Source organism: Andrena cerasifolii, chromosome 6 (genome assembly GCF_050908995.1).
Source record: "Andrena cerasifolii isolate SP2316 chromosome 6, iyAndCera1_principal, whole genome shotgun sequence".
In the NCBI taxonomy this organism is placed as follows: Eukaryota; Metazoa; Arthropoda; class Insecta; order Hymenoptera; family Andrenidae; genus Andrena; species Andrena cerasifolii.
In genome coordinates, this window is record NC_135123.1 from 5,357,107 (window position 1) to 5,383,062 (window position 25,956).

At 42.9% G+C, this 25,956-nt stretch overlaps 2 protein-coding genes and 1 long non-coding RNA gene across 10 annotated transcripts; 2 read left to right on the forward strand and 1 right to left on the reverse strand.

Moving 5' to 3' along the window:
- The first annotated feature begins 42 nt into the window (after positions 1 to 42).
- Positions 43 to 18,561, forward strand: LOC143370048 (uncharacterized). Of its 8 annotated transcripts, none has more exons than XM_076814655.1 (12): positions 43 to 186; positions 4,259 to 4,361; positions 9,591 to 9,682; positions 13,689 to 13,798; positions 13,893 to 14,015; positions 14,093 to 14,251; positions 14,324 to 14,502; positions 14,575 to 14,871; positions 14,947 to 15,137; positions 15,625 to 15,813; positions 16,486 to 16,542; positions 18,095 to 18,561. In XM_076814655.1, the coding sequence occupies exons 2-12, from the start codon at positions 4,268 to 4,270 to the stop codon at positions 18,326 to 18,328; spliced, it is 1,725 nt and encodes a 574-aa protein (XP_076670770.1). In that variant the 5' UTR covers positions 43 to 186; positions 4,259 to 4,267; the 3' UTR covers positions 18,329 to 18,561. The 8 variants fall into 8 exon arrangements, with proteins under 8 accessions (XP_076670770.1, XP_076670763.1, XP_076670765.1 ...); XM_076814648.1 differs by lacking the exon at positions 43 to 186 and adding an exon at positions 849 to 971; XM_076814653.1 differs by lacking the exon at positions 43 to 186 and adding an exon at positions 2,848 to 3,085.
- LOC143370053 (uncharacterized) lies at positions 1,506 to 2,758 on the reverse strand. Its single transcript, XR_013085553.1, has 2 exons — positions 2,517 to 2,758; positions 1,506 to 1,831 (listed from the first exon to the last, which is right to left on the reverse strand). It is a non-coding gene; the product is annotated as an uncharacterized LOC143370053 (long non-coding RNA).
- Positions 18,562 to 19,051: 490 nt separating the features above from the next.
- LOC143370047 (sodium-independent sulfate anion transporter) lies at positions 19,052 to 25,590 on the forward strand. The gene is made up of 11 exons (XM_076814647.1): positions 19,052 to 19,739; positions 21,268 to 21,463; positions 22,104 to 22,324; positions 22,387 to 22,573; positions 22,665 to 22,829; positions 23,214 to 23,375; positions 23,762 to 23,902; positions 24,349 to 24,494; positions 24,654 to 24,827; positions 25,129 to 25,282; positions 25,354 to 25,590. The coding sequence occupies exons 1-11, from the start codon at positions 19,512 to 19,514 to the stop codon at positions 25,524 to 25,526; spliced, it is 1,947 nt and encodes a 648-aa protein (XP_076670762.1). The 5' UTR covers positions 19,052 to 19,511; the 3' UTR covers positions 25,527 to 25,590.
- Positions 25,591 to 25,956: the final 366 nt, after the last annotated feature.

Below are 25,956 nucleotides of genomic sequence, written 5' to 3' on the forward strand. Positions count from 1 at the left end.
CGATAGTCTATTTCACTGGTCCTCGAATCAGACGATATCCTCTTTATAAATTTACCGACACTGAATCGTGGGCCGCGCGTCAAATCCCTTCCTCCGATATTTAACCAACGAACTTAGCGCTACGTAGACGTTCCGCCACTAAGCTTGAATAGAACTGGGCCGATCGCACGCCATCCTTTTCTCGATGTGAGTAAACAACAGACTCGTAAATAGATGTATTACGGTTACGAACGGAGATCGGGTAAAGTAAGTACGTGTTTACAAGGCGTAAGTTGTCACTCGTTTTTCAATGTTAATACGTATACACCCTTTTCCCCCACGCGGGCACTGCGATCGACAGTTATTAATTTTTAATCCGCAGAAAGATGAATTCGGCTGCCTGCCATGGTGACTCCGCTTTATCTCCCCCGGCTCGATTCTGATCCCGCTTGGTCCTCGTATGCCCTCGGTTCTACCTTACCGTAAAAGCAAGCGTGTATACCCTTTTTGTGCTCTCCTTAAGCCACCCCGTGATAGCCGAGCAACCTCGCCTCGGTGCCCGAACTGTTTAGCGTCGCGCTATTGGCCCTCTTGCGTATATTTTTTCAGCACTTTCACTCACGCGGACTCCCTTCGAACGTCAGGGAACGGTACACTCAGGGATCGGCGGGTTCCAGCTACCGCTGGTGGAGGGGGGAACACCTAAAGGAGCGGTGGTTATGTGTGCATGAACCGTGCCTTCGTCAGTCGCGCACAGTTTCAACCGCTCCCGTAGATGTTTCCCCCTTCATCAGCGGGAGCTGGAGTCCGCCGATCTCTGGGTACACCGTATAGTTGACGCTGAGCAACGGCGCTAATCTCCCGTTCATGCTGTTTCATGTTAAATGGCTGAACTAGTAGACGGAAATCGTAGAACAGAGCCGTGGGTTGTTGAACTGATCGTAAATTGGTATCCGGTCATGGCCACGGTGGCAGTGCTTGCCAATTACCAGGTGATCGTCTTCGGTTATAAATAAAACGAACACCGTCGCGGTTATCTTCAACGATATTCGGGCAATTATCAGCTAAAACGGGATAACGGATCGACTGGTCACTGGTTACTAAGGAAATACTAGGGAAGATGCTGAATATTTTCGTCGATCTAGGGCATCGATACGATCAGTGGCGGATTTAACAGGGCGGCTGATGAGCAGTTGCCGCCTGGGCCCCTGCACAGAAGGCCCCCGTAGGGCCCCATCTCCAAAAAAAATGTAAACACTACATTTTTTTCGCACTACTACCACCTACACTTGGGCCATTTTTAGTAAACTACCTCTTTATCCCCCCCCCCCCCCAAAAATGGGCCCCTCAGAACGTTTGCCACCTGGGCCTATTTTCTTAAATCCGCCACTGGATACGATATTGCATTTCAATGCATTCTATGATTTTGGCGTGTTTAAGGCAAATATTCTGCTAATATTTTCATTTTAAATATGACACGCAAATATTTACATAAAGCAAAAGGTATCATTTAAATCAGACGCAAGGTAGAATGATCATACGAATGCAGGTCATAACAATTTATTAATAATACAATAGTGCGCTCGCAATTGTCTTGAATATTTAGAAACATTCAAAAATGCTCTACATACTTAAATGGAATAAAGAGATTTAAGTCCCAATTTGAAAGTATTTGAAATTACGTTTGTAAATACAGGGTGACTTGTAAATGGCGGTACAAGTCGGAAGGTAGTAGGTCCACGCGAAAAAAAAGTTGAAAACGTAGAATAATAGTTTACCTATTTCTATGTTTCTATCACCGCCTTTCGACTTGTACCACCAATGTCAATTGCGACCAGAAGCTTCAAGTCCACTTAAGGGGTTAGTCCACTGTGAAGTCGTGAAAAATTTTCATTTTTTAGGATTTATTTTTTAGTAAACGGAATGTCCAACGTAAATAATGTTTTGTTTACTTATTAATACACTTATTGGCAGTATAAAAAAATCTATTTTAAATTTTTAACAGTTTTTTTTAAATATATATCACACTGATGTGAGCTCCTTGAAAAAGCAATGCAGTGCTGGTGCAGGTGATTCCGGGAGAACGACGTACTTGAAACAAAAAATTCAAAGTGTGTTGTAATCATTATGAGTGTGGTTATCGCCGGAACCACGATTATTTTTACTGATAAAAAATTAACAAAATGGCGGAGGTTCGAAGTTTATTTTTCAACCATTTTGCCTTGTAGAAAATATGAAATGGGTAATCCAAAAAGGTTTCCGTGGTCCCGGCCAAACCCACTGATGTTCTGAATAACGTGTAAAAATTTCAGACTGATTGGTCTAATAGTTTTTTTGCAATCACCTGCACCAGTTGAAAAAGCGTTATGTCGAGATAATTGCGTTTTAAGTTTTAAAACAAATTAAAAAAATTCTTTTAAATTTTTTTTGTATAATATAAGAGTAGCTTAATAAATACCAAAAAGATTTATTGCATCATATGTTGTATCTACGAAGAAAAAAATCTTTAAAAATAACTTAATTTTTCAAACCGTCACAGTGAACCCGCGATTTAAAAAAAGACGAATACCCTAGCAATAAAGAATATCTGAGAATAAAAACGCCGTTAACTGATCGTTGGTGCGGATAGTGAAAGCATTGAAACGCCAGGAATCACAGGTGGCGTTGTAGAGGTGCTGCTGGATTATAGTGAATTGTTTGAAACGCAAGTCTTCTCGTATAATCGCATTGTGTTATTGGCCGTGATGCCGGCAGGCATGCGCTGCCTGTGCGCGATGACCCTCTTACCTCTTTACCGTTTCTTCCTGGCAGAAACGACTACCGCGCCGTTTCTCCACGCTGGTCCCCGACTCCGCCGAAGATTTCGCGACCCGTTGCATTTGCTAACCAGTAGCCAGAGCGAGAGCTGTCCATCTCATATCCGCGGTATCCCTGTCTACCGTTGGTTATGATTCAATCGCGTTGACGTAGTCACGTCAAACTATCATTCATATAATACAACACCAGCCTTCGATTTGCTCATTCGTCTCTCCGCCGTCTCTGTTCACGCATCCACTATAATAATTAATCCACCTGTTAGCTGATCGACGTCAATGATAACAAGAAGGTAGGTATGTTTGAAATTCTAATTCATCGTTCCTTCTCCGCGATCCCCTTCCCGGCTTGCGTATACCTCCCATCGTTTCAAAAAGTATCGCATCATTAACCTCCATCGCTTCCCCCTCCTCCTCATTCTTAAGTTTACTTTCCATCCCAACTAACCGCGTGCACAAAAATATCGGAATATTCTCGAATAAGGTCAGTTGAATTCCTCCTCCCGACAGTTTCTCGTACTCCTAAACAGCGGTGCATCACGTGCATAGATCGAAGCGTACCGAGAACCGCGAAACTGAGTTCAAACGCATATATACGTTGACACCAGTGGCCGCTCGTATATCGCTGATTCACTTCTCCCCCTTCCAGTCGATGTACGCCGATGTATCGTATTCATTGCGCGGTTGCATCGAGCGCAGTAGTTACGTACTAATCGATTTCGCGTGCGCACCGCGCTCCATCTAATGCGCGACGAGAAAAGCGCCAGGCACAACAGCAGAACGTTTTAACAACTGCGAGCGCACGACAGTCGACTGCAGCCGCGTCCCCGTGCGAGCTGACGCGTCCCGATATTGATCAGCCGTGACATTCGACCAGCGTGTAACCGCGCGATCTATCGATCGAAGCCGCGCGCCACCGTGCGTCCCGTCTATCCCCCCCCCCCCCTCTCCCGACCCCCACCCCCCCTTCTCCTCGTATCGCCGTGCCGACGTGCAACAGCGTCGCCGTTCGCGAGAGAGATTTTTCAGGGGGCCTCGAGTGGAAGCGAACGGGCATAGTTGTGCCGGGCAACCGGTGTGTATTTGCGTCCTCCACTCGTTACATCCATCAGAGCCGATATAAAGAGGTGGGTTAGAAGATTCTCCACTGTACGCGAAACAGAGGCGAAGAAACATTCGCGGGAATTCGGCGTGTCACGCGGCCCCGCTTCTCGCTGTCGCCAGTATTGCCCCGACCGCTGCGGAAACGGCGGATCGATCTATTTCGATTGTTTGTTGATTGGTCGGCGGCTCCGGATCAGCCAATCAGCACGGTACATTCGGCGTTTCGGCTGTACTAGCGTGGTCATAAAAACTTTACGCGGGAACTGTGCGCCGATCGATCGTTCCCCGAATTGTCTGCGTCTGTTCACGCGTCAATATGCTCGCAGCCCTTCTAATTCCGATTTAATGCTCGCTTGTTACAGCTAGACGAGATGGAGAACGCGGAAGACGTGAGGGCCACCGTCGAATTGTACATTTACGACCTCTCGAAGGGCATGGCTTCCATGATGTCCAACATCCTCATAGGTGAGTCGCAGCAGCTTGGTACAGAAATTCGGCGCGTGTTATTTAAAGATACGTTGCTAGGTATTCCCTTGCGCTGTATAGGCACGAGGTAAACACCAACAACTATGTATTTTTAAATCACGAATAAAAGCAATGGCGCGCGTAGAGCGTGCTCACTGTTTAGAAATTAATATTCGTTGCACGTTATTCTTGTTAATAAATATGTCTATATGTTTATTGGAACGACGAAGGATTCGTACGATAACAGTGGCGGATTCAGGAGTCTTTCTTGGAGGGAGCGAAATATGTAAAAGTACATAAGTACATTTTTTAATTTTCCTTTACAAGATTTAAAATTTCCTTGTAATTTATATTTTAATATCTCTGTCTGATACTATAACCTAAATAATTACATTCACATTAATTATTTATACAGAATAGTACATACAGTGTCGTAATATTTTTCTTTTATTACTTTTGGGAGGGGGGGGCGATCGCCCCTATCGCCACCCTCTAGATCCGCCTTTGTACAATAATGGCGCGCGAATTCGTTTGTATCCGTGCTGAATGATTCGTCAAAAAGCTACGGACATTAATTTGAAGATTAAACAAAAGAGTACTTATCAACAAGGGATGATCCCGAACCCGAAAATTCGAAAAATTCTGAAACTCTGTGAATACGTAGGCGATTTCCTCCTGATCACAGCGAAATTTTTGTTTGCCGCCCAAATTCACTCGAAGGGGGTGAAATTAACCCCTGAAAAAAATCGGCTATTTTCCGATTTCGCGTTATAACTCCCGAACTGTAAGAGATAGAAAAAAAGTTCCAAGACAAAAGTTACTTCTTTTAATTAGAGCTACCATTTGGTAAAAAGAAATATTTTACAGTTCACGAGTTATAGCACAAATTCGGAAAATAGCCGATTTTTCAGGGGTTAATTTCGCCCCCTTCGACTGAATTTGGGCGGCAAACAAAAATTTCGTTGTAATCAGGAGGAAATCGCCTACGTATTAAAAAATTTCAGAAATTTCGAATTTTCGGGTTCGGGATCTTCCCTTGTAAGTCGAAGATAGTGTAAAGGGGCGGTTTTTGCGTCGCGCAATTGAACTCGGGACTCGTGCTTCGCGTCTCTACGGATTGAACAGTACCTCGTTAGGACATTTGGCAGTAGCTGCCAAACGGCACGATGACGTCGGGCCGAAGTAATTTAAATATAAACAACTGCGGAAAAGGAACGTATCCTAGGACGACCGTCAACGTCGTCCAAATACATCGACCGTTGGAATTAATAAACGAAGAACTGGGTGAAAAATTCTTGGGCAGTAAACGGTGTATTAAAAGAAAAATATAATTTTCATAGGTAACGTATAAAAAAGAAAACTATATTCCCCTGAAATAATATAATTTGAATTTCGACCGTAAAAATTGTTCTAATTAAAAGAGGCGAGTCCGACGCACTGGCTCGGTCCGCTAAATAATTAAATAGAAGCTATTTTGCAATTTTTAGAATTTTTATGTTCCCCTCAATTCTGCAAAGGCATTGTCGCTATAAATAATTTCTTCGCTGTCTCGCGGCCTCTACTATAGCAGCGAAAGTACTGCAGTGCTGTTTTTCAACGCGCTTTCCATCATTCCGCCGAATCCAAACAGACGTTCGGCGAAAGCTTTAGTAGGTCTCGCGCGTGGCAGAACGCGGAAGTAGGAGGGGGAAGAAACGATCCAGTTTGGAGGAAATTCCGCGGAAAGCACGTAGAACACAAAGCTCGCACACGTGTCACCGCGAGGCGTTTACGTCACGTATCCAAGGTTCGTTCAGCCACTCAGTCGTAGAGCCTGCAGGTGCTATTTTCGAAAGCGCTACTCGTAATTGTTCGCGCGCTTGGTATTTCACGCTGCGCGCGATTCTCGTTGCAAACAAATGAATACAAGGATTAAGCCGGGGATCCACCGGCAAGCTAACACATTCTTTTGGAACCGTTTCCACCGAAAGCTACGTTAAAACGTAGCATAGCTTACAAGGCAACACCCCGAACCCGGAAATTTAAAAAAAATTCTGAAACTTTGCGAATACGTAGGGAATTTTCTCCCGATTATCACGCGATTTTTATTTGCCGCCCAAATTCACTCTGAAGGGGTGTAAATCGACCCCTGAAGAATCCAGCTATTTTCCGAATTTGTGCTATAACTCGTGAACTGTAAATTTTTTTTACCAAATGATAGATCTGATTAAAAGAAGTAATTTTTGTCTTGGAACTTTTGTTCTATCTCTTACAGTTCGGGAGTTATAACGCGAAATCGGAAAATAGCCGAATTTTCAGGGGTTAATTTCGCCCCCTTCTAGTGGACCTGGGCGGGAAACAGAAGTCGCGTTGCAATCAGGAGGAAATCCCCTACATTTTCACAAAGTTTCAGAATTTTTCGAATTTTCCGGTTTAGGATCTTTCCTGGTTGGTTGGCTTAGCTTGCCAGGGGAATCCCGGCTTTAGACTCCGGCCCGCGCAAAGCCAATTTCGAACATGCTCGCAGAGACGGAGCCAGGGCAACGACGAGGGTTTCAACGGCAACCTTCGACTCCTTTACCATTCGTTTCTTCCTCACGTTCGACCATAATTCTGCCCTCCTTAGTTAAACTGTCCCATCTAGCATTTTGTCACTTTTTGAGATATGTTGAAATATATGAAGTTCCACACGTCTTTTAGCTTTTAAGTAAAGTTAGAAAACTCTACGCGCTTCGTGGAGATTTATAAACAGTTTAATGTATTTAACCTAACTTCTTTCCAAATGCTTATAATATCCGATCTAAAACAATTAATTAATTGGTGCGTTAATAATACATCACCTATCGGTAAAAAAAATTATATTAAGCTGTTACGAAATAATGACAAAATGTTTTAATTTAAATGAAGGGAAATAAGGACGGTACAAAGTAAATGATAGAACTTCAGTTTTCTCGGTTGTTTCAAAATATTAAATAGGACATTTTAACTAAAGAGGGCAGAATTATAAAGTGTATTAAACCCAGTCGTTGATTATAAATTTCGCTCGCAATGTCCCCTCTCTGATAGGTATCTAGATCCATCAGAGGTTTCCTTGTATTTGATCCGAAGGCGGAGTGGAAATGTAACACAGAATGTCTGCGAATAAATTTTGGTTTCAGATATTCCCGCTTTGCGGGTCTGCTTTTTGTCGCACGTTTGGGAACGTAACCAGCATACGCGACGCGTTGCGCAAGCTCTGAAAGTGGTGAATTGTCGAGTTGGATGGCCGTAGCAGCTATTTCTCGCGGTTATTTCACCACGCGCGACCCTACCAGAGCCGCGTTGCAATAAGAAAATCGCGGATATGCTTAGCTATTCCCGCGATGAGAAACTGGGTCGAAGGAGACACGAGCGGGCGATTACGAGCCCGAGGCTGGTCCGGGCGAAGCTGAAATTGTACTTTACCGGTTAAAGAACCAGGGGATTTACGTAACAAGGACGCGGTGCCGGTATTTGTCGGCTTGCTTGGGAAGGTAGCTAGTCCTTGGACTTTGGGCAGGCCTCTCCATCGTCATCATCGAATTCCCTACACTGTATCGACGCCAAAGTTCGTGCACCTTTCATCGATGGGCGTACTTTTAGATGCACCACTGGTCACATTTATCCCTCGTCGGGCGGCGCAATTTTACAACGTTAACAGACGCCTCAGGCACAATTGCACCCTCGCATTTTCTATATGAATATTCTCACTGTCGGCATAATTTGCACGATAAATTGCTAACATCTAGACTCAATGAAAATCAATAAAAAAAATTCCCAAATTTCCTTTTATAACGTAAATTATCTATTTTTTTACTTTTTTATAATAAAATAATATTATCGCTAAAATAAATCGCATTCTTTTTTTATTGCATTATCTTCGTAAAAAATATATAGGGGCGCCATTGTGCCTATGCCGCTGTTATGGACGCAACCCTCGACTCCACCCCCTATCTCGGAAGGGGGTTGAGATGTTTATCTGAAATTTAGTCTATATAATCTGGACCAAAAATTTAGAGGTGCCTCGAAACTTCAGCCCTCCCCGGCCTCTCGAAAAAATGTTACCGCAATTTAAAAACGCAAAAGTTAAAATTGTACCTGTGCCGTCTGACGAGGGTTATATAATGCTATGACTATCATTCCCTAGAATTGCGAATAAAATATATCGAAAAGAGGAATACCTCTTACTATTGCATTGCAAGGCTTTCAAGAGTTTGCGGTGTTAAGGATGTATCGGAACTATCTTCAAAATGGTACCATGTCGATGAAAATTTGTGAGAGTGTTCTTTGTAATCCTCCTGACGCGCTGAAAAAATTTCAAACAAATTGACTAAACGGTCGCTGGGTTATAACGATTTTAATTTTCACTGATTTTACACGTACTCGTATGGGAAGGGACGATCTTGACAGATAAAACAGCTGAAAAAATGCTGAAGAACCGGTACCAGTGTTTTCAATTTTTTTGTACTTGTAGTGTAGGGATGGATGAAGATATCTGCCGAGTTTCAATTGTTTTCACTGCACCGTTTTAAAGAAATAAATTATAACTTGAGAAAATTGCGAAATCGCGGCTTTTTCACTGGCAACAGTTTAGCAAATAATCCTTGAAGGAGCATTTGTAATGAGAAATACCTTTCTAGGAGTAAAAATAAGGCTCCAACTGTCTACTATGCTTAAGACGTAGATATTCAAGTATTTCAAATTTCATATCCTCAATTCTACCTGGGCCACAAATTCTAATATAATATCAAAGAGCAGGGAACAGATATTAGCAACTTTATTTTACCGTGCTGCAAATACTCATCGCATTCGTCGTATTTTCATAGCAATAAATAAGATTGCTAAATCAATTAGTATCCAACTTATTTTGGCCAAGGCGAGCCACAGAGTTTTGCAATACATAAATTTGGCAATAATATTTCCCTAGTATTAATAATGAGAGGCACAAGTGCTAACGTGTTTATTCGCGTGACGCAATAAATACTTCCAGTACTGTATGTTCCTGAAAGTTACGAAAGCATCTCAACGCGCGTGGGTCGAAAATGACCCGGGGTCGTAGTCCGCTTATGGATATAGGAACACTGGGTCAAAAACGACCCAAGGACCGTAGTGAACTTAAGTAATTGCAATAAATGAAATTGCAGGCCCTACACTGGTGTCTGAAATAAAATTCTTATACGCTGATTTTCTTGGTAAATTCGCGATAATAATTCACTGTTTATGTGTTCATAGGCCGACACATAGAGGGGATATGGCACACGGCGATCGTTGCGTATGGAAGAGAATTCTTCTTCGGCGAAATTGGAATTCAAAGCTCCAGGCCTGTAAGTGCGATTCTCCTACTTTTAAGTGTCTGTAATGCAAACCAGCGAGACGATATTGGTCCCTTCGAGTTTGTCATTGCCGAATTTCGATTAAATTCGCCTCGTCTGTGCTCGGTTGGGAATGATAACTGCGAAGAATTATTGAAATTAGTGGAAAGAGTTTCTCGAGTGAAATGTTCGGTTACTCAAGATGCATTTCGGCTGTCCGAATCACGACCAGTTGGACGCACTAGTAGTGGCGAGTCATTCTGGCCATACGATACGCTAGACACGAGTGGGTACTAAATTTGGTCTGGTTGGATCCAAAAATAATCCCCGCTTTACTTCATTCTCTTTCTCTCCTCTCGCTTTCTCATGGCTCTCTCCATCCTGTGGCCCATCGTCTAGATTCTACGAAGGCGGTAGCTGTCGGTAGGTAAGTCCCTTTGCCCGTCCTAACATCCATTTCTCATTGCATCGACGAAATTTTATGGACCATTATACAGAAGGAGGCTTTCGTCGAATACCCGTGGTAGTACTAGCTGTAATGGATACTATTAAAAAAAGCAGTAGTAACAGTCCTTTTATTAACCCTTAACTGGTATCCTGGGGTCAGTCGTGACCCCAAGCACGCAAGGTTCGCTGCAAAGTATTTGGTTGTCTAAGTTTGTCAACTGAATTTCTAATTAATTTGATCATAATAGTTTAACTTTCGAGGTTTCTATTATTTTATACATTACCTACGAACAAAATAGGTATTCATAGAGGTTCATCTAATGTCGACTTTACAAATTTCTGTGTCCTTTTTTATTTGGGGTCTGCCACGACCCCAAGATAACAGTTACGTTTGAAAAAACAGTATACCAGTTAAGGGTTAATAAACGAATCGAATGAAGCTCTAAAGCTTGAAAGAACAACTAAGTCTCTTTTATCATGCTACTCAAAACCCTTCTGTTATTCAATGCAAGGGAGAGCAAACAAGCTCGCCGTTTGCTCATCATCTATATTATCCCACGTTTGCCATCGAAATGGAAAAAGAATATTGTTACGTTTTAGTACTTGCCTCGCTTATTACACTAGCTAAACCGTCGGAAGGGATTAAACCAACTACAATTCTTTATTTATTAACAAAATTGTGCAATATCGAACTACACCTGTCTCCACTTTGAACTTAAATACAGTACTGACTAATAGTTCTTGCTCAATCAGTAACACAGTAAACACAGTCGATAAGGACCGGCTGTCTTCTTTTCTTAAGGGTCACGGTGGCCTGTAATCTCAGGCTCTTTGTTTGCAGCATTTGCAACGATATGTTGCATATAGATGCAAGCTTTTGAATTCAAATGAATCGCGTGCAACTCCCACTCGTGCACCCAAGACAACGACAGGGTTGAAGATTCAATAAAGACAAGGCGTGAAAGCTATTGGCTCGCGTTCAATCAAAGTGCATTCATCCTAATTCGTTCTAATCACTCATCGATGGGCCACCATCATAGCTTGCCCCTTGATGCACGGCGCCGCTTCCTGTACCATACCGCATTCCTGACCGCCATTAACACAGCGACTGGCGCCGACGCGTTTCCACGCCGAGGGATTCCCGGCCTGTGCACGAATCGAAGAGCTTTCCACGTAGATATTTTCTGAAGAGCATTAAAAATATCGCCAGAGAGTTCCCAAATATCTAAAAACAAATCAAGTTCGTAGTTCGAGATACCTCCCTCGCGCAGCGGTCGAGCCCCCATTGAGTCACCCAATAACAAAAATGTAAATTTCTACATTCTCTGTCAGATCTTCGCGAAAGCATTGCCAATGGATTGGCGAGATTCTCCCGATGAAAATGAATCCAAACACGACCACAATCGCTGTATTTTTAGTCACACGCGATATACGGTTAACCTACGTAATTCGGAAACGACTCAAATTTTGTAGAATTAAAAATAGCTCCGAATAGGGCCGTGTTTGTACTCATTTTCATCGGGCGAACCTCGCCAATCCATTGGTGACACAATCATAAAGATTTGATGGCCACCATACGAGTTTGAATCGAATTAGTATCAGCGCGTGTTCAAAGCGCAGATCGAGCTGGGTAAAACATTCTCAATAGTAATCGCTGGAAAAAAAGAGAAAAAAAATCACTTGAAAGGGGGCATTTTTCAAAACCCTCTCCAGAACCTTCCTCAAACTATTAACGAGGACGCGACCGGTACGGGCGTAGACTCAAATTTTGTAGAATTAAAAATAGCTCCGAATAGGGCCGTGTTTGTACTCATTTTCATCGGGCGAACCTCGCCAATCCATTGGTGACACAATCATAAAGATTTGATGGCCACCATACGAGTTTGAATCGAATTAGTATTAGCGCGTGTTCAAAGCGCAGATCGAGCTGGGTAAAACATTCTCAATATTAATCGCTGGAAAAAAAGAAAAAATATCACTTGAAAGGGGGCATTTTTCAAAACCCTCTCCAGAACCTTCCTCAAACTATTAACGAGGACGCGACCTGTACGGGTGTAGACTCAAATTTTGTAGAATTAAAAATAGCTCCGAATAGGGCCGTGTTTGTACTCATTTTCATCGGGCGAACCTCGCCAATCCATTGGTAACACAATCGTAAAGATTTGATGGCCACCATACGAGTTTGAATCGAATTAGTATCAGTGCGTGTTCAAAGCGCAGATCGAGCTCGATAAAACATTCTCAATATTAATCGCTAGAATAAAAGAAAAAAAATCACTTGAAAGGGGGCATTTTTCAAAACCCTCTCCAGAACCTTCCTCAACCTGTTAACGAGGACGCGACCGGTACGGGCGTAGACTCAAATTTTGTAGAATTAAAAATAGCTCCGAATAGGGCCGTGTTTGTACTCATTTTCATCGGGCGAACCTCGCCAATCCATTGGTAAGACAATCATAAAGATTTGATGGCCACCATACGAGTTTGAATCGAATTAGTATCAGCGCGTGTTCAAAGCGCAGATCGAGCTGGATAAAACATTCTCAACATTAATCGCTCGAAAAAAAAGAAAAAAAATCACTTGAAGGGGGCATTTTTCAAAACCCTCTCCTGAACCTTCCTCAAACTCTTAACGAGGACGCAACCGGTACGGGCGTAGACGGTCAGCTGGCAGGCGTTGTTTGATGTGCATAAGCGCCACGTCGAAAAAAGCAAACCGATCTCTCTCCCGCACGTGCGCGCGCGCGCGCTGCTGTGCGGACTCCGAATATCGTTTATCTTGAGTTACGCTCGCCGGCTGCGTGGCGTCGAATCCCTCGAAGCGCCGCGACGCCAGTTCGTATGCGAGTGGTTCCTTGACGAAACGCCGAAGCGAGAGAAACGGGTCGCCGCGCTGGCCGATCGAGCTCCTCGTACCTCCGTTTGCACAGCTTCCACGCGACACCATCCGCCGTTTCCGTTCACGTAGGTGGGAATACTCATTGCGTGCCAGCAACGAAGAGACAAGCCGAAGTGTTGTTCGTCCTCTGTGATAGAAGTAACCGCTCACTTCGGGAGTCCCTCCGCATTCCGCAGCCGCTGCTTATTAGTCGCAAGTTTCCTTCGAACGCCTGCCGACGCGCGACCAACCGCAATCCCCTGTTCACCCCGCATTCCAATCTTTTATCCCGCAACTTGGATGCTCGGCCCGTTCCGATCAACCGCCGCCACTTAAAATATCGCGGAATTCGGTTCGTTCGAGGCACGTGGGTTTTTGCTTTTTCAACCCCGCTTTCGTTTTCACCTCTTCCTGTTTCGACGCTGGCCCGTCGCTTTTTTTTTTTTTTTCGTTACCCCCCTTGCAGCACGGGAAAGGCGCAACACCGGTACTCGCTATAGGCAGCTATTTTCGGCGTTTCTTATAGGGAAGCGCGAGTTTGTCGTGGTTCTAAAATTACGTCCGCGTTTACGCCAACGGCCAGGGGGTGGGGGCACTGGCAGCCACGCAGCTGTCGCAAAATTTGACACTGACGCGCTTCCGAATCTTCAGCGTTCCTCCGAAAAAAACAGTCGAACGTGCAGTTTCTCGTTTCAGGGTGGCACGGTGCTAGGGCAGCCGGACAAAGTGGAAAGAATAGGTGAGACCTACTTGCCGTACTCCGTCTTCCTTGAATACATAAACGGCTTGGGAGCATCCAAGTTCGCGTGAGTTGTCCACCGAGCCACCCGCATAGGGACAGTTGCATCAGGCGATACGCCTTCGAGTCGCTTCGGTAAGATTGACCAGTTTCTATTGCAGGCCAGGGACGTACAATATCTTCAAGCACAACTGCAACAGCTTCACGGAGGAGGTCAGCAGCTTCTTGGCGGACAAGAGTATCCCGAAGTACATTCTAGACCTGCCGGAGGAGATACTTCAAACGTAAGATCTAAGAAACGTCTCGTCCAGTTGGCACCCGTAGGCAAAGCTTATCCTCTGTCGTTCACGTTCGCTTGTAGGCCGATCGGGCAAGGTCTCAGAACCGTGGTCGAGGCTTTAAGCAACAGCGGAGGCGGATCGGTCCTGTACGCGGATACTCCAACATTCCTTGAATCGAGAAGTCGGAGGGAAGTTTCGCCGGAGTTTCAGCTCTTAAATGAGGCTATCGAGGAGGCAAGGTAGGGGAGCCCTAGCTTCTTATCGTTCTGCGCGCTGGTCCCCCACGATTGTCATTAACATCATGCGCACAGATTAAACGCGATCGCGCTAGAAGAGAGGAGGAACGAGATCAACGAGAAGCTCGCCAAGAAAGACAGGAAGAAAAAGAAGAAGAAGGAGAAGAAGAAGCAGAAGGAGGGCAGAGATTGTACCGCCAGCGATAGCAACAGTACAGGTCCCAGCAATTACGCAGACATGGCGGAGAGCGAAGGTGACGTTTCGTTCTGTAGGAATAATGCGACGTTGGCGGATGCCGATTAATTATGTTCCTTCTGATGCACAGCCGCGGTGAGCGAGATGCAGGCTACCAACGGGGAGAGCACAGATATGCTGCCGTCGGAGAGGGTGATGCAAATGGAGGAGGAGGAGAAGCAGGAGCAGGAAGAGAAGAAGCGTCGTCGGGATCCTCCTATAGTGTTTAAGGATTTGGTGGACGTGAAGTCGGAGTACGTGGCGTTGTGTAATTTATTGGAAGGGAAGTTGAACGACGAGGAACGCGTGTGCATGGAGGAACTTCGGCAGTATGTTTTAGAGAACGAGGGCTCTTGGGCGCTGGGGGATAATTTCTTAAACTTCGTAGGTGAGTCGGCGAGTAACTCTACCTACCATGTATTTTGCGCAAGTATTTCTTAGTAAACGACGCTCGTGCATCTAGGACGAATTCTGTACGACAAATCGTTGTCAAGCGACACGAGGGCCAGGCTGTTGAATATACTTTCCGTCGCTGCATTGAAGGACGATGTGATCCTGTTGCTACACCAGGACAGGAGGGAACATATTATCATGAACTATGCTTTTGACATCGATCGCCATCCCCAGGAAGAGCAGTTCCCTCTCACGCAATTCGTAAGTGAAGCGAACCTTGGGAATGCGCATTAGGGCGGAGCGATTTTATATGGGCGAAAATTTAAATTTGAACTTTCAGTTGGACTGGGTACGGGATAGTTGTCTTTTGATTAACCAAACAACTGTAAAAAAAATTGGAAAATATTCATGTCTGCAGGTTTCTTTTTCTCCTAAAAATGACCATATAATCATATAATCATTTTTAGGAGAAAAAGGAATCCTAACCCAGTCCTAACCCTAACCCAGACCTAACCTAACCCAGGCCAACTGAAACTTCAAATTTAATTTTTCCGTTTCGGCCTAATGCGCAAATAGTCTTGATGATATAAAAAATATTTCATATGTAATTTGAATGGTATCAAAAGTGGCATTCCCTGCAGCTTATTCGCCCTTTGATGAAATATTTTCTGTATCATCGCAACTGGAGAAGATATTTAGGTGGTTAGCATTGTGTATACTATTATTTAATTTTAATTGGGGATTACAGCTGGCGAACATGTTTGAGAACCTTAGCAGCTCTGAATGGCTGTTGTACATATCCGAGTGGCAACATCAGAATCAAAGTATCAGTAATATAAGGGTGACGACGAAGGTGGCTGTGCACGCGTTACTCTCCAATTCGATCGATCTGCAAACTCGTGGAGCGGCCATCATCCACAATCTTGCCTGCAAGGAGGTAAAAACTGTGGTCTGTATCCTTCCTGTCCAATTAACAATCACCCATTACTTTTACTTTCATTCAAACTCACACCTGCAGCCGAGTTGCGCATCTTGCCGCTATGTGAACGAAATACAGCCATTGCCACGCACACCGGATACGAGTCTCACACGCGATGTCACTTAACTCTTCAGGTGCTATGGTCGCACATATGCGCTCGTTCAGCGCACGCGGCGTGCGGGGAACGCCCATGGGCGTTCAATGACAATGGCTACAGGGTGTAATTAGAGGAGAGCCGCACGCGGCGTACGCTCGAGCGTTTAAATCGTCAGCACCCAAATGCTTCTCTGCCCTTTCTTAAATACTATCAATTAATCAATAGAACAACAAAAGCGACGCTTTTATTCGCCGCGCGAACAGAAGTGCTGCCTTCATTAATAAATTCAGCCATATCTGTAAAACTCGAGCGAGGTACTTGTCCTCATCTCTGGTAACCGATTCACGAATGAGCAACGAAATCTACCCGGCATTGCAATCCGTCGCCGGTTGAAAATAGCAGTGATCCAAGCGGATGCGTAAACACGCCCTCGTTGCTCGTTTGTATCTGCATACTGTCTTATATGTACACGATGCTGCGTCGCAGTTCAATTGATTGGATATCTTTCGAGAGATCGGATACTGTTTTTTCAGAAAATGAACAAAAGCAAAAATCTGCGGCGACTTTTACCGAAAGGCAGCATTTCTAAGGTACTTGTCTGAACACGTATAACTTTCAACCCCCGTGTTACCACGGTTAAGCCGTCTGACAAGGGAACATCTTGAACCCGGAAATTCAATAAATTCTGAAACTCCGTGAATACGTAGGGAATTTCCCCCTGATTACAACGCAATTTTTGTTTGCTGCCCAAATTCACTCTAAGGAGGTGTAATTGACCCCTGAAAATCCGGTTATTTTCCGATTTTCTGTTATAACTCGTGAACTGTAAAATAATCTTGTTTACCAAATGATAGATCTAATTAAAAGAAGTAACTTTTGTCTTGAAACTTTTTTTCTATATCTGACAATTCAGGAGTTATAACGCGAAATCGGAAAATAGCCGAATTTTCAGGGGTTAATTTCACCCCCTTCGAGTGAATTTGGGCGGCAAACAAAAATTTCGCTGTGATCAGGAGGAAATCCCCTACATATTCACAGAGTTTCAGAATTTTTTGAATTTTCGGGTTCGGGATCTTGCCTTGTGAGTCGCGCGCACTTTTTCGCATAGCTGTGATAATATATATATATCGTTCAAACGACTCGACGTACGGCCAGTGTCACTTCACGCGTGCGTAGTAATCGAGAAATTAAATAATTTGACGGCTATTCGGTCCCCCATTCGCGTCTCGACGAGCAAATGTCATGGATCCTTACAAGGGGAGGACCCTAATATCCGACTTCCTTTTCAACTCGCTCGCATAGAATGACAGCATACAGACTACTGACGCTATTTATAAAATTGTAGGTGTAGACGCTCGATAACTTTAAAAATATAAACACTTAGAGTTATGTACGCTCAATACAAATCCACTGCATCAGAATATCGTAGGGCAGTAGGACGATTGCTGGTGAACCTGCTGGTGGCCTCTGGATAATTACTATCTATCATCGTACACGCACCAGCGGCCGTAGCCGTGACGAATACACAGGTTCTCGTTAGATCACCGAAGTAAAGCGTCTTGGGCGGTGTACTGGGGAAAGATGGGTGACCGGCCACCGCCATCTTTCTCCCGGTGCGCTGCTGCTGCTGGGACCTCGAAGGGGAGAGAGAGGGAGGGACAAAATAAAATGGAAATGACTAAAAACTGACTGTGTAATGACTGTGTAATGACTGTGTAATGACTGTGTAATGACTGTGTAAAAAATAGCACAAGAAAAAACAAAATACAAATACAAATCGTATACGCCGCAATACAAAATTGTGAATTAAAAAGCAGGTACACATGGTGAACGGGAATGAACGTATCTTAGGGACTTTTCAGTTCACACCACCAATCATCCAACTGTGCTACGATATTCCATATATTGTCGAAAGTACCTACACAATTTGAATTGTCTATACCTTTAAAATTATCGAGCGTCTACACCTATTTTACAAATAGCATCAGGGTGTATGTTATTGTTCTACAAAAGCAAGTTAAAATCGAAGGATCCGGGCTTGCTCCCCTGTTAGCGTTCATTCCTTCGCCAGACGTCGCGCAGGTGTGTGCCGAGGTTCGTGGCTACTATTCTGACTGCCCCTGTGTTCTATGAAATGCATAGGTGTTCGACGATGTCGCCATAGAGCTGACAATGGCGCTGCTGCAATATTTCAATGGCAGCCCCGCCGAGGAGCAACTGTTCGCTTGCATGAAGTCATTGGCACGCTTCACGCAGATCAGCGGCCAAGACGTGCCGCAGCTTATACAAATGATCGGGCCGGAGCCGAACAAGTTCCGCGGAACGTCCGAGAGGATCGACGAGCAAATCGACCAGGTCAACAGGAAGCTGCGCTAACGCGCGTCACGCTATAAGGGCACGTTAAAAGAAAATCGCGGGATTCCAAGCGCCATATAATCGGAGGGGGGGGGCGCTATTGTGGCGTTGTAACTGAATTTTTACATAGAGATTTTAACGGAAACAATTGCATATAATGTATCATTATTACAATTATTATTAATTATTCTTGCCATTTACTATTATTAATAATAATATTATTATTATTACAATTATACTGTCACTATGGAAAATTGCGACCTTGGCTTCATTCCAGATGCCCCAGCTTCGGTATGAGATAAGTGGAGTTCATGTTTTCTGGAAAGCATTGATAGTGTCGTCGAAGGGTTCCCGCATCCTTATGTCTGATGGCCTTCAGGATTTCATACAATATACATAGATCCCTTGGCGACGCGCAGAGATATCAATTGCCGTTTATTCTTGCGTTTGGTTTGCGAATGCTTCGTTTCAACGCGCTGCCCAATTTTAATGCTTTCGAACGCCCCGCGTCAGCGAGGAATATTAATAAATCCGCAAGGCTGAGCGCAACGACCAGCGTTGTTAATAATAAATCTTAATCCGCGCGACGAAATCGCGGGGCAGCGGCGCAATAAAACGTTGGCACTGGGTCACTGTTCCCTGGCTCCTGAGGCCTCTCGCTTATTAATCTCCAGCAAATTTACGTAGGCAAACTGAGATCGCGCGATGTACGCGGTGCTAGGCGACCTAGTAACGCCTCGCGTCAAAGATAGAGCAACTTTATTACGCGATCTCGCTACGTAAGTTTGGTCATCAGCCAAGGTTCCGTCTGTTTTTCGTGATCGTTTATCAATGTATCAACAACAATCGCACGTGGAACAAGCACGATAGTTCTGGAGGCAAGCGATTCGGCTTTCTCTTGTCGGCGCCAGGCGTTTGCACTGAGCTTTGGGGAGAGACACATCGGGCGATAACAATTTGGAAGCTGTGACAATATGCTGATAGGAGGATAGAGCAGCATATTATGTTTGCAGCGTACGGATACAGCGGGGCAACGTGCAGCATCATTGTTCGGTACAGCTCCCCGAAGCTGACGGTTATTCTCCTCCTCTTATTTCCTCGTGAATTCAATTAGTGAACTGGCCGTTGGAACCCTATCGCAAGGATCTTATAGTTAGTTACACATCTCGCCAGCATATTTTAATTTACACTGGATTTCGATACGATGGTGGCACCGAAGAGGAACTCCATTTCATCGGGGGAACAACCGTCGCCGAAGACAGCAGACAGTAAATCCAGCCGCTGTATAGTTAAATATATAACTGTACTAAGCTGGTTGCCGAAGTACTCTCAATTCCATGCTGTGTCGGACTTAGTAGCTGGAATTACTCTGGGACTGACTCTAATCCCGCAAAGCATCGCGTACGCTGCCCTAGCCGGCTTAACAGCGCAGGTATATTTGATCGCTTTCAAGAAATCTTACCCATTTTCCGTCTAATCCGTTGAGGAACGGAGGCTGAAACTAGAGCTAAGTACTCGAATATTTCAAGCCGAGTGAAACTTTTTTTTTATCCAAGTAATACTTCAAATAGCCAGAAGAGTCGAATAGGCTTGACGAAATTCAAGTAGCTTGAATGTAAAAGGCGGAAACAGACTGTTCTCTCACGTGGCGTGAGTTCACGTGCCGTCGCATAAACTCGAGTCACGGGCAATGTCGTTTTAAAATTTATAAAGTTTTTTTTTTAACTTAGGGAAATCTTCAAACGGCACTCCGACGCCTCCAGAAGGGGATCTCCCGGGGGCGCCAGGGTAGTATGGGATTTTTACCCATTAAAACCCCATGGCCACTATGAAATTTTTAACAATTTACATGCAAATATCTCTATTATTAAGGCCCATTGACAGAAACGCTCAGACACCTATTTACTTATTTTCGACAGAGATCCATCGTGCCAAAGCTCATCAAAATCGGTGTCTACCACGTGGTGTCCTCCCCTTGTTAGCCTACGTCGTATGCGGAAATCTTCGGGTCTCATTTGCTCGCAGTGCGCTACGTTTTTCATGCTTTCCTGTTTTAAAATCACCCAGCCTAATAAGGAGCGATAATTTTTATCTAAATAAACTCGTAACACTATATGGAACGCATGGTGACACCCTGTTGCCAGGCTATCCCATGCTAAGTTCACAACTGCTCGTAAATGGAATGATCCATAGATATTCGTATACCCCGTGTTTCTTTAAAAGGAAGATAATTAAGGGGTCATTCCAGTTTGCGCGCCGATAAATTAAGCGATTTTCGGGAATTTATTGCGAAAAAAAGAAATATAGTAATTATGAAAAACAGAATAAACAAAAAACCCGAGAAAAAAAATTTTTTTTTGCATTTTGGTCTGCCTTCTTCTTAATTTTGAAGATTAATCATTAATTGTAGTCCGGTCGGTAGCGACAGTTATACTGATAAAGAATCCGTTCGGATTTTCGGTTTAGATAAGTCTAACAGCTGGAATCACCTGCGCCAGCGAGGCATCAATTTTCAAACATGTCATCAAGACCGCTTTTAAAAGCATTTTAAAAACATTAATTTTATTACTTTTATATTTTTTTACTTACTGTAGAAATTTAGTTTAATAAATAGAAAAATGTTTTATACCATTACTATATTTCTTTTCTTAGTTAAATTTATTGGCGCGCAAACTGAAGACACTTAAAAGAATATCCTTCGTTTAAAGAAGAAAACTTCAGAGGAGTATAAGCCGCGTAAAAATCAAAGTGCATAGGTAATAGGGAAGAATGAAAAATAAAAATCAAAAGTAAGCTAAAATCTTCGAACTCAAAATAGAATTAAATTGAAGAGATCCTCAGACACAAGGCTACCCCTTTGAAACATTAAATCAGGAAATGTCGATGAAGATATTATTTTGTCTACAACGTCCATCATTCGTGGATATAAGTAAACGTTAAAACGCAAACCTTCTTTGCAGTATGGCCTCTATTCATGTATTGTGGGCGCCTTTATGTATATCATTTTTGGGACAATCAAAGAAGTGTCGATAGGCCCCTCATCTTTGATGTCACTTCTAACTTTGGAATACACCAAGAACATGCCAGTGGACTTCGTCGTGCTCTTTTGCTTTCTGGCAGGCTGCGTGGAGTTAATAATGGGCGTTCTACGTTTAGGCTCGTATCAAAAGGACCATTTTTTTTAAACACAATAATGCTACAAAAGAGGGTTCCTCCTTCGGACGCCCAAGAAGCATGGGTGTCTTCAGGAATTAATAAAAAATAATCTCCTGTGTGGATTATTCTCAAATTTTACACGCATGTTCATTGGCTTTTGGAAGATACATACAAATTTTGTAAGCACACAAGAATCGTTATAAAAACTTTAAAGCCCTTTTTCACGAAACTTCCTTTTTCAAGTTTGTAGAAGTGATATTCTAAAAACTAATAAAGCTATCGATTTGAAATTTTCAGAGATTATAGAAGACAAATCCTTATATCGCACGAACTAGAGCTGCAATAATATCCACGATAGTTTTTCTGTTATTAATAAAACAAATTTGTCCCAATTTTTGCTTCAGCTCACAGTGGTGAACCGCAATTACATCCGCAGGCTGGATTGTTGTCTGCACGAACAATAAAATAATTTGTGTGTATTGCCAAAAAGCCAATGACCATGCACATAAATTTTTAGAATAATCCACCCAGTAGTTTATTCTCTATAAATTCCTTAAAAGATCACAGTAGCTTCGTTGGCACGATTATTCGATTACTTTCGTCATTATCTCGTAACGTAACGATGATACTATTCCCACAGGATTCCTGGTGGACTTCATATCCATGCCCGTGACGTCAGGTTTCACTTCAGCCACTTCCATCATTATAATCATATCTCAGTTACAAGGGCTGATAGGATTGAAATTCAAGGCGCACAACGTGTGTGACAATTTCATAAAAATATTCCAGAACATTAAAAGCGTCCGATTGCCAGACCTCACTCTTGGACTTTGCAGCATCGTCTTCCTCCTGTGCTTCAGAGTAAGTCTGTCCAACAGTCCTCGATGCAAGCAGTGGTTGATATCGATGCTCCTAATTTGCAGCAATTGAAAGACGTCGATTGCTCAGACCTGAAGGAAAGTGGTCCAAGAGACAAAGGCGACAGGAATATAATATTGAAAAGGATCTTCTGGTTCCTTTCCATCTGCCGGAATGCACTACTGATTCTAATAACAGCCACCATAGCTTTCTACTTGGAGAGGACAGGAGGATCTCCGTTCATTCTTTCAGGTTCCTTCTTGGCTTTCTTCCTCTGTTATTTATCACAGGTTTGCTACGCGTGTGCCTCACACAATTAATACTGACTCGTTTTGCTTCAAAGGAAGAATAGAGTCGGGACTTCCTAAGCTGTCCTTGCCACCATTCTCGACACAGGTGGGGAACCAGACTTACACTTTTCTGGATATGTGCTCTCATTTAGGGACAGGAATAATCGTGTTGCCTCTGGTGTCGGTGCTGGCGAACGTGGCTATCGCCAAAGCGTTTGGTAAAATGAATACGTGTTGCAGAGATGGAGGACCTGTGGCCAAAACTCGGGTATATGTCCGATAAGAGGGATATCCACTCTACGATATGATTTGAGTTTAGAGCTTGCCACGATTGCTGTAGATCAGCTCTCGTGCAGACAAATTCAATGATGCCATGTTTATCCTGAAAATTAAGTGGGAACACTTTCGAAACCGCAATTGAAATTCGGAATTTTAAGCTTCTCGATAAAACCCATTTTTGGATAGTTCCCTTCTGAACACTTCACAGACTTAATGTCGCCCCTTGTGTCTAAGGCTCATATGCTCATTGACGACTTGGGCGCAGGTCTGAAATTTCTAAACTTCTGTGTCAATGAAGAAACAGCATGAGATTGTATTTTTAGCGAGTGGCACCGTCGTAAATGCTACGCAGGAGATGTTAACCCTCGGTTTGTGTAATATACTTGGAAGCTTCTTCTCGTCGATGCCAAGCGCTGGGGCGTTCACGAGAAGTGCCGTGCTTTCCGCCAGCGGCGTGCAAACGCCTATGGCTGGCGCATACGTTGGTAATATTTTCATTTTCAACGGACGAAACGTTTGTTGAAGAATGGGGGTACCTGAAAGTGTTGGGTTCATTAGCATCGATCACATTTTTCGAACTCGTCGTGTTTGAGTATCCAAAACGCAATTTGTTTCATTTTCTAATAGTTTAGGGTTTCGAAAATATGTCTCTAAAATATTAAGGTGAAGTTCGAAAAACTCCCAGAGTTATAGGGGCTTCCCTCGACCCAGAATATAAATAACCATCCTAACTTATGTTTTGGGTACCACACACGATATGAAACTTTCTCGACGACATGTTTGGACTGCCAGACAATTTTGGACATTCTTTTTCATAAGACACTTATTTCCATTAAAGAGAACTTTCAACTAAAGCTCTTTAATGTTACAGGAATTATGACGTTGCTGGCATTGAGCTTCTTAACACCATACTTTTATTACATTCCGCGAGCTACGCTCTCAGCAGTGTTGATAAGCGCAGTGGTATTCATCATCGACTTCAAGATAGTAAAACTACTCTGGAAAGGATCCAGTAGGTATCGCAATTTTTATGTAGCGAGACGAGCACTACCGATACGAGAAATTCGCATTAATGCAATTTAGAACCTCTGAGATATCAGCGTATGGCACAGCTATGTATCATGAATATTTAAAAGTTAAGTTGCCGCAAAAGATTGCTTCTCATATTTCTTATAGAAGTAATGTCCATTAACGCTTGATGTTAACAATGATTCTTGTTGTTTGGAAAATTTGGCGAGCCTACTATTAGCATAGAAAATAGGATACAATTTGCGCAACTTTGCTTTCAACCATAATGAAAAGTCATAGCTTTTGTACGTCCACGATGGAAAAAAATACTATGGGTGCATAGAGTAGAGGGAATAGACCTTCCTTTATACTAATAGAATTTAGTTGAATTTACTATGTTACTAACGGACAAGATGCACTTTGTTAACCAGATAGAACATTTTATTTTAGGAAAGGATGCAGTTGCTGCGATTGTTACATTCCTAGTTAGCGTTGTTTGGGGTGTCGAACTAGGACTCTTAACTGGTGCTATATTTAACTTAATTTACTTGGTTCGCCCATCTGTAAGACCTCAGATTGGAGTGACTCAATGCAAGGTAACAGGTATCATATTAATTGTATGTGATCGTAATATCAGGTTTATGAAAAAGAATTTGATGGATTCAAATTCACTGCCTGCAGAAATTTTCTAAGCTTGAAGAATTACGACTTAACTTTCCTGTATGATGCTGGATTTTTGTTATCCATATTTTTAGACGCGGGCTGGATACAAATATGTAATGCTCAAACCAAACGCTGGGCTTCTTTATCCATCAGCAAATTATTTTTGCAATAATGTTATCAAGATAATTCAGCAGTACAAGGGAGACAATGTACCATTTATTATTAACTGTGAGAGGATTCTAAGCATTGACTACACTGCCACAAAGGTATAGCATAAGTTTAGTATGTGCGTCGACGAGAAGATGGGTCTCAGAATGACACAGGGGCAAGAGGGGTTCTTCTTGCATTGGCTCGCACCGTCTGTGTCCTATTCGCTCTCTTCGTATTCGTTGATGTTGTCGCGTTGGCCAATAGCGACAATACTTGTGCCCTACCTCTACGATTATGTTAGAGAACGTGGCCCTATACCATTCGGACCCTAGAGTTTCTCGCAACAACCCCTCGTAGTCGCACAATATCTATGAAAACTTCTATGGGAAAGTTATAAATTCTGTTTTGTTGCTACAGGGTATCGAAATGCTATCGAGAAGTATAAATTCAGAGAGGAATAAGTTATGGTTCTTAAACGTTAACTTGGAAATGTCAGAAAGCATTAGAACCTTTGCCGATGACAAATTCTTTCATTTCCTTGACGAAGAAGAAGAAATTTCAATTTGTTATGGTGCATATTACTCTGATATTAATATCTCCAATTACTCTTTTGTTAACTGTTCTAAGATGTATTCCTTTCAGACGATATACTGATAAGTAACGGAGAAGAAGTGAAAGAGAAGCTTTTGGAAAACCAGTTATCAAGTGCAACATTTACAGATCTTAACAATGAAAAGAAAAGCTCAGAGACGCATTCCGAAGTTACAATAAATCCTAAAGACAGTGCAGAAGAGGCTGCACTAACATCTAATTAATTTCTAAGATAAACTGCCAATTATAGGAAATTTTATGTCATGACCTCTGATTTATGTTTTCAAACTCACAGTACTTTTTGATAACCTTGAGAAACTGCTGTATACTGCTGTAAAACAGAATCAACATTTCAAATGTCGAGAGTTTCGAAGCCTTACAAACTTTCGGATTCAAATTTGCAGAATTTACAAATTAGGTTCGAACTCACCCCTAATATTTTGAAATGTAATTCTAAAAGTATATAAATTAATTAATAAATATTGATAAATTAAATACTCCTTTTGGAATCAATGTACTTTTATGTTATTAAAGTAGTGTTGAAGCCATTACTTTTTTTTTCCTTTGTCATGTTTATTCATTTTAAAACTTATACCAAATTAAACGATTCGATTGTGATGAGCAACTTTCTGTTTTAACCGTGGATCCTGTACA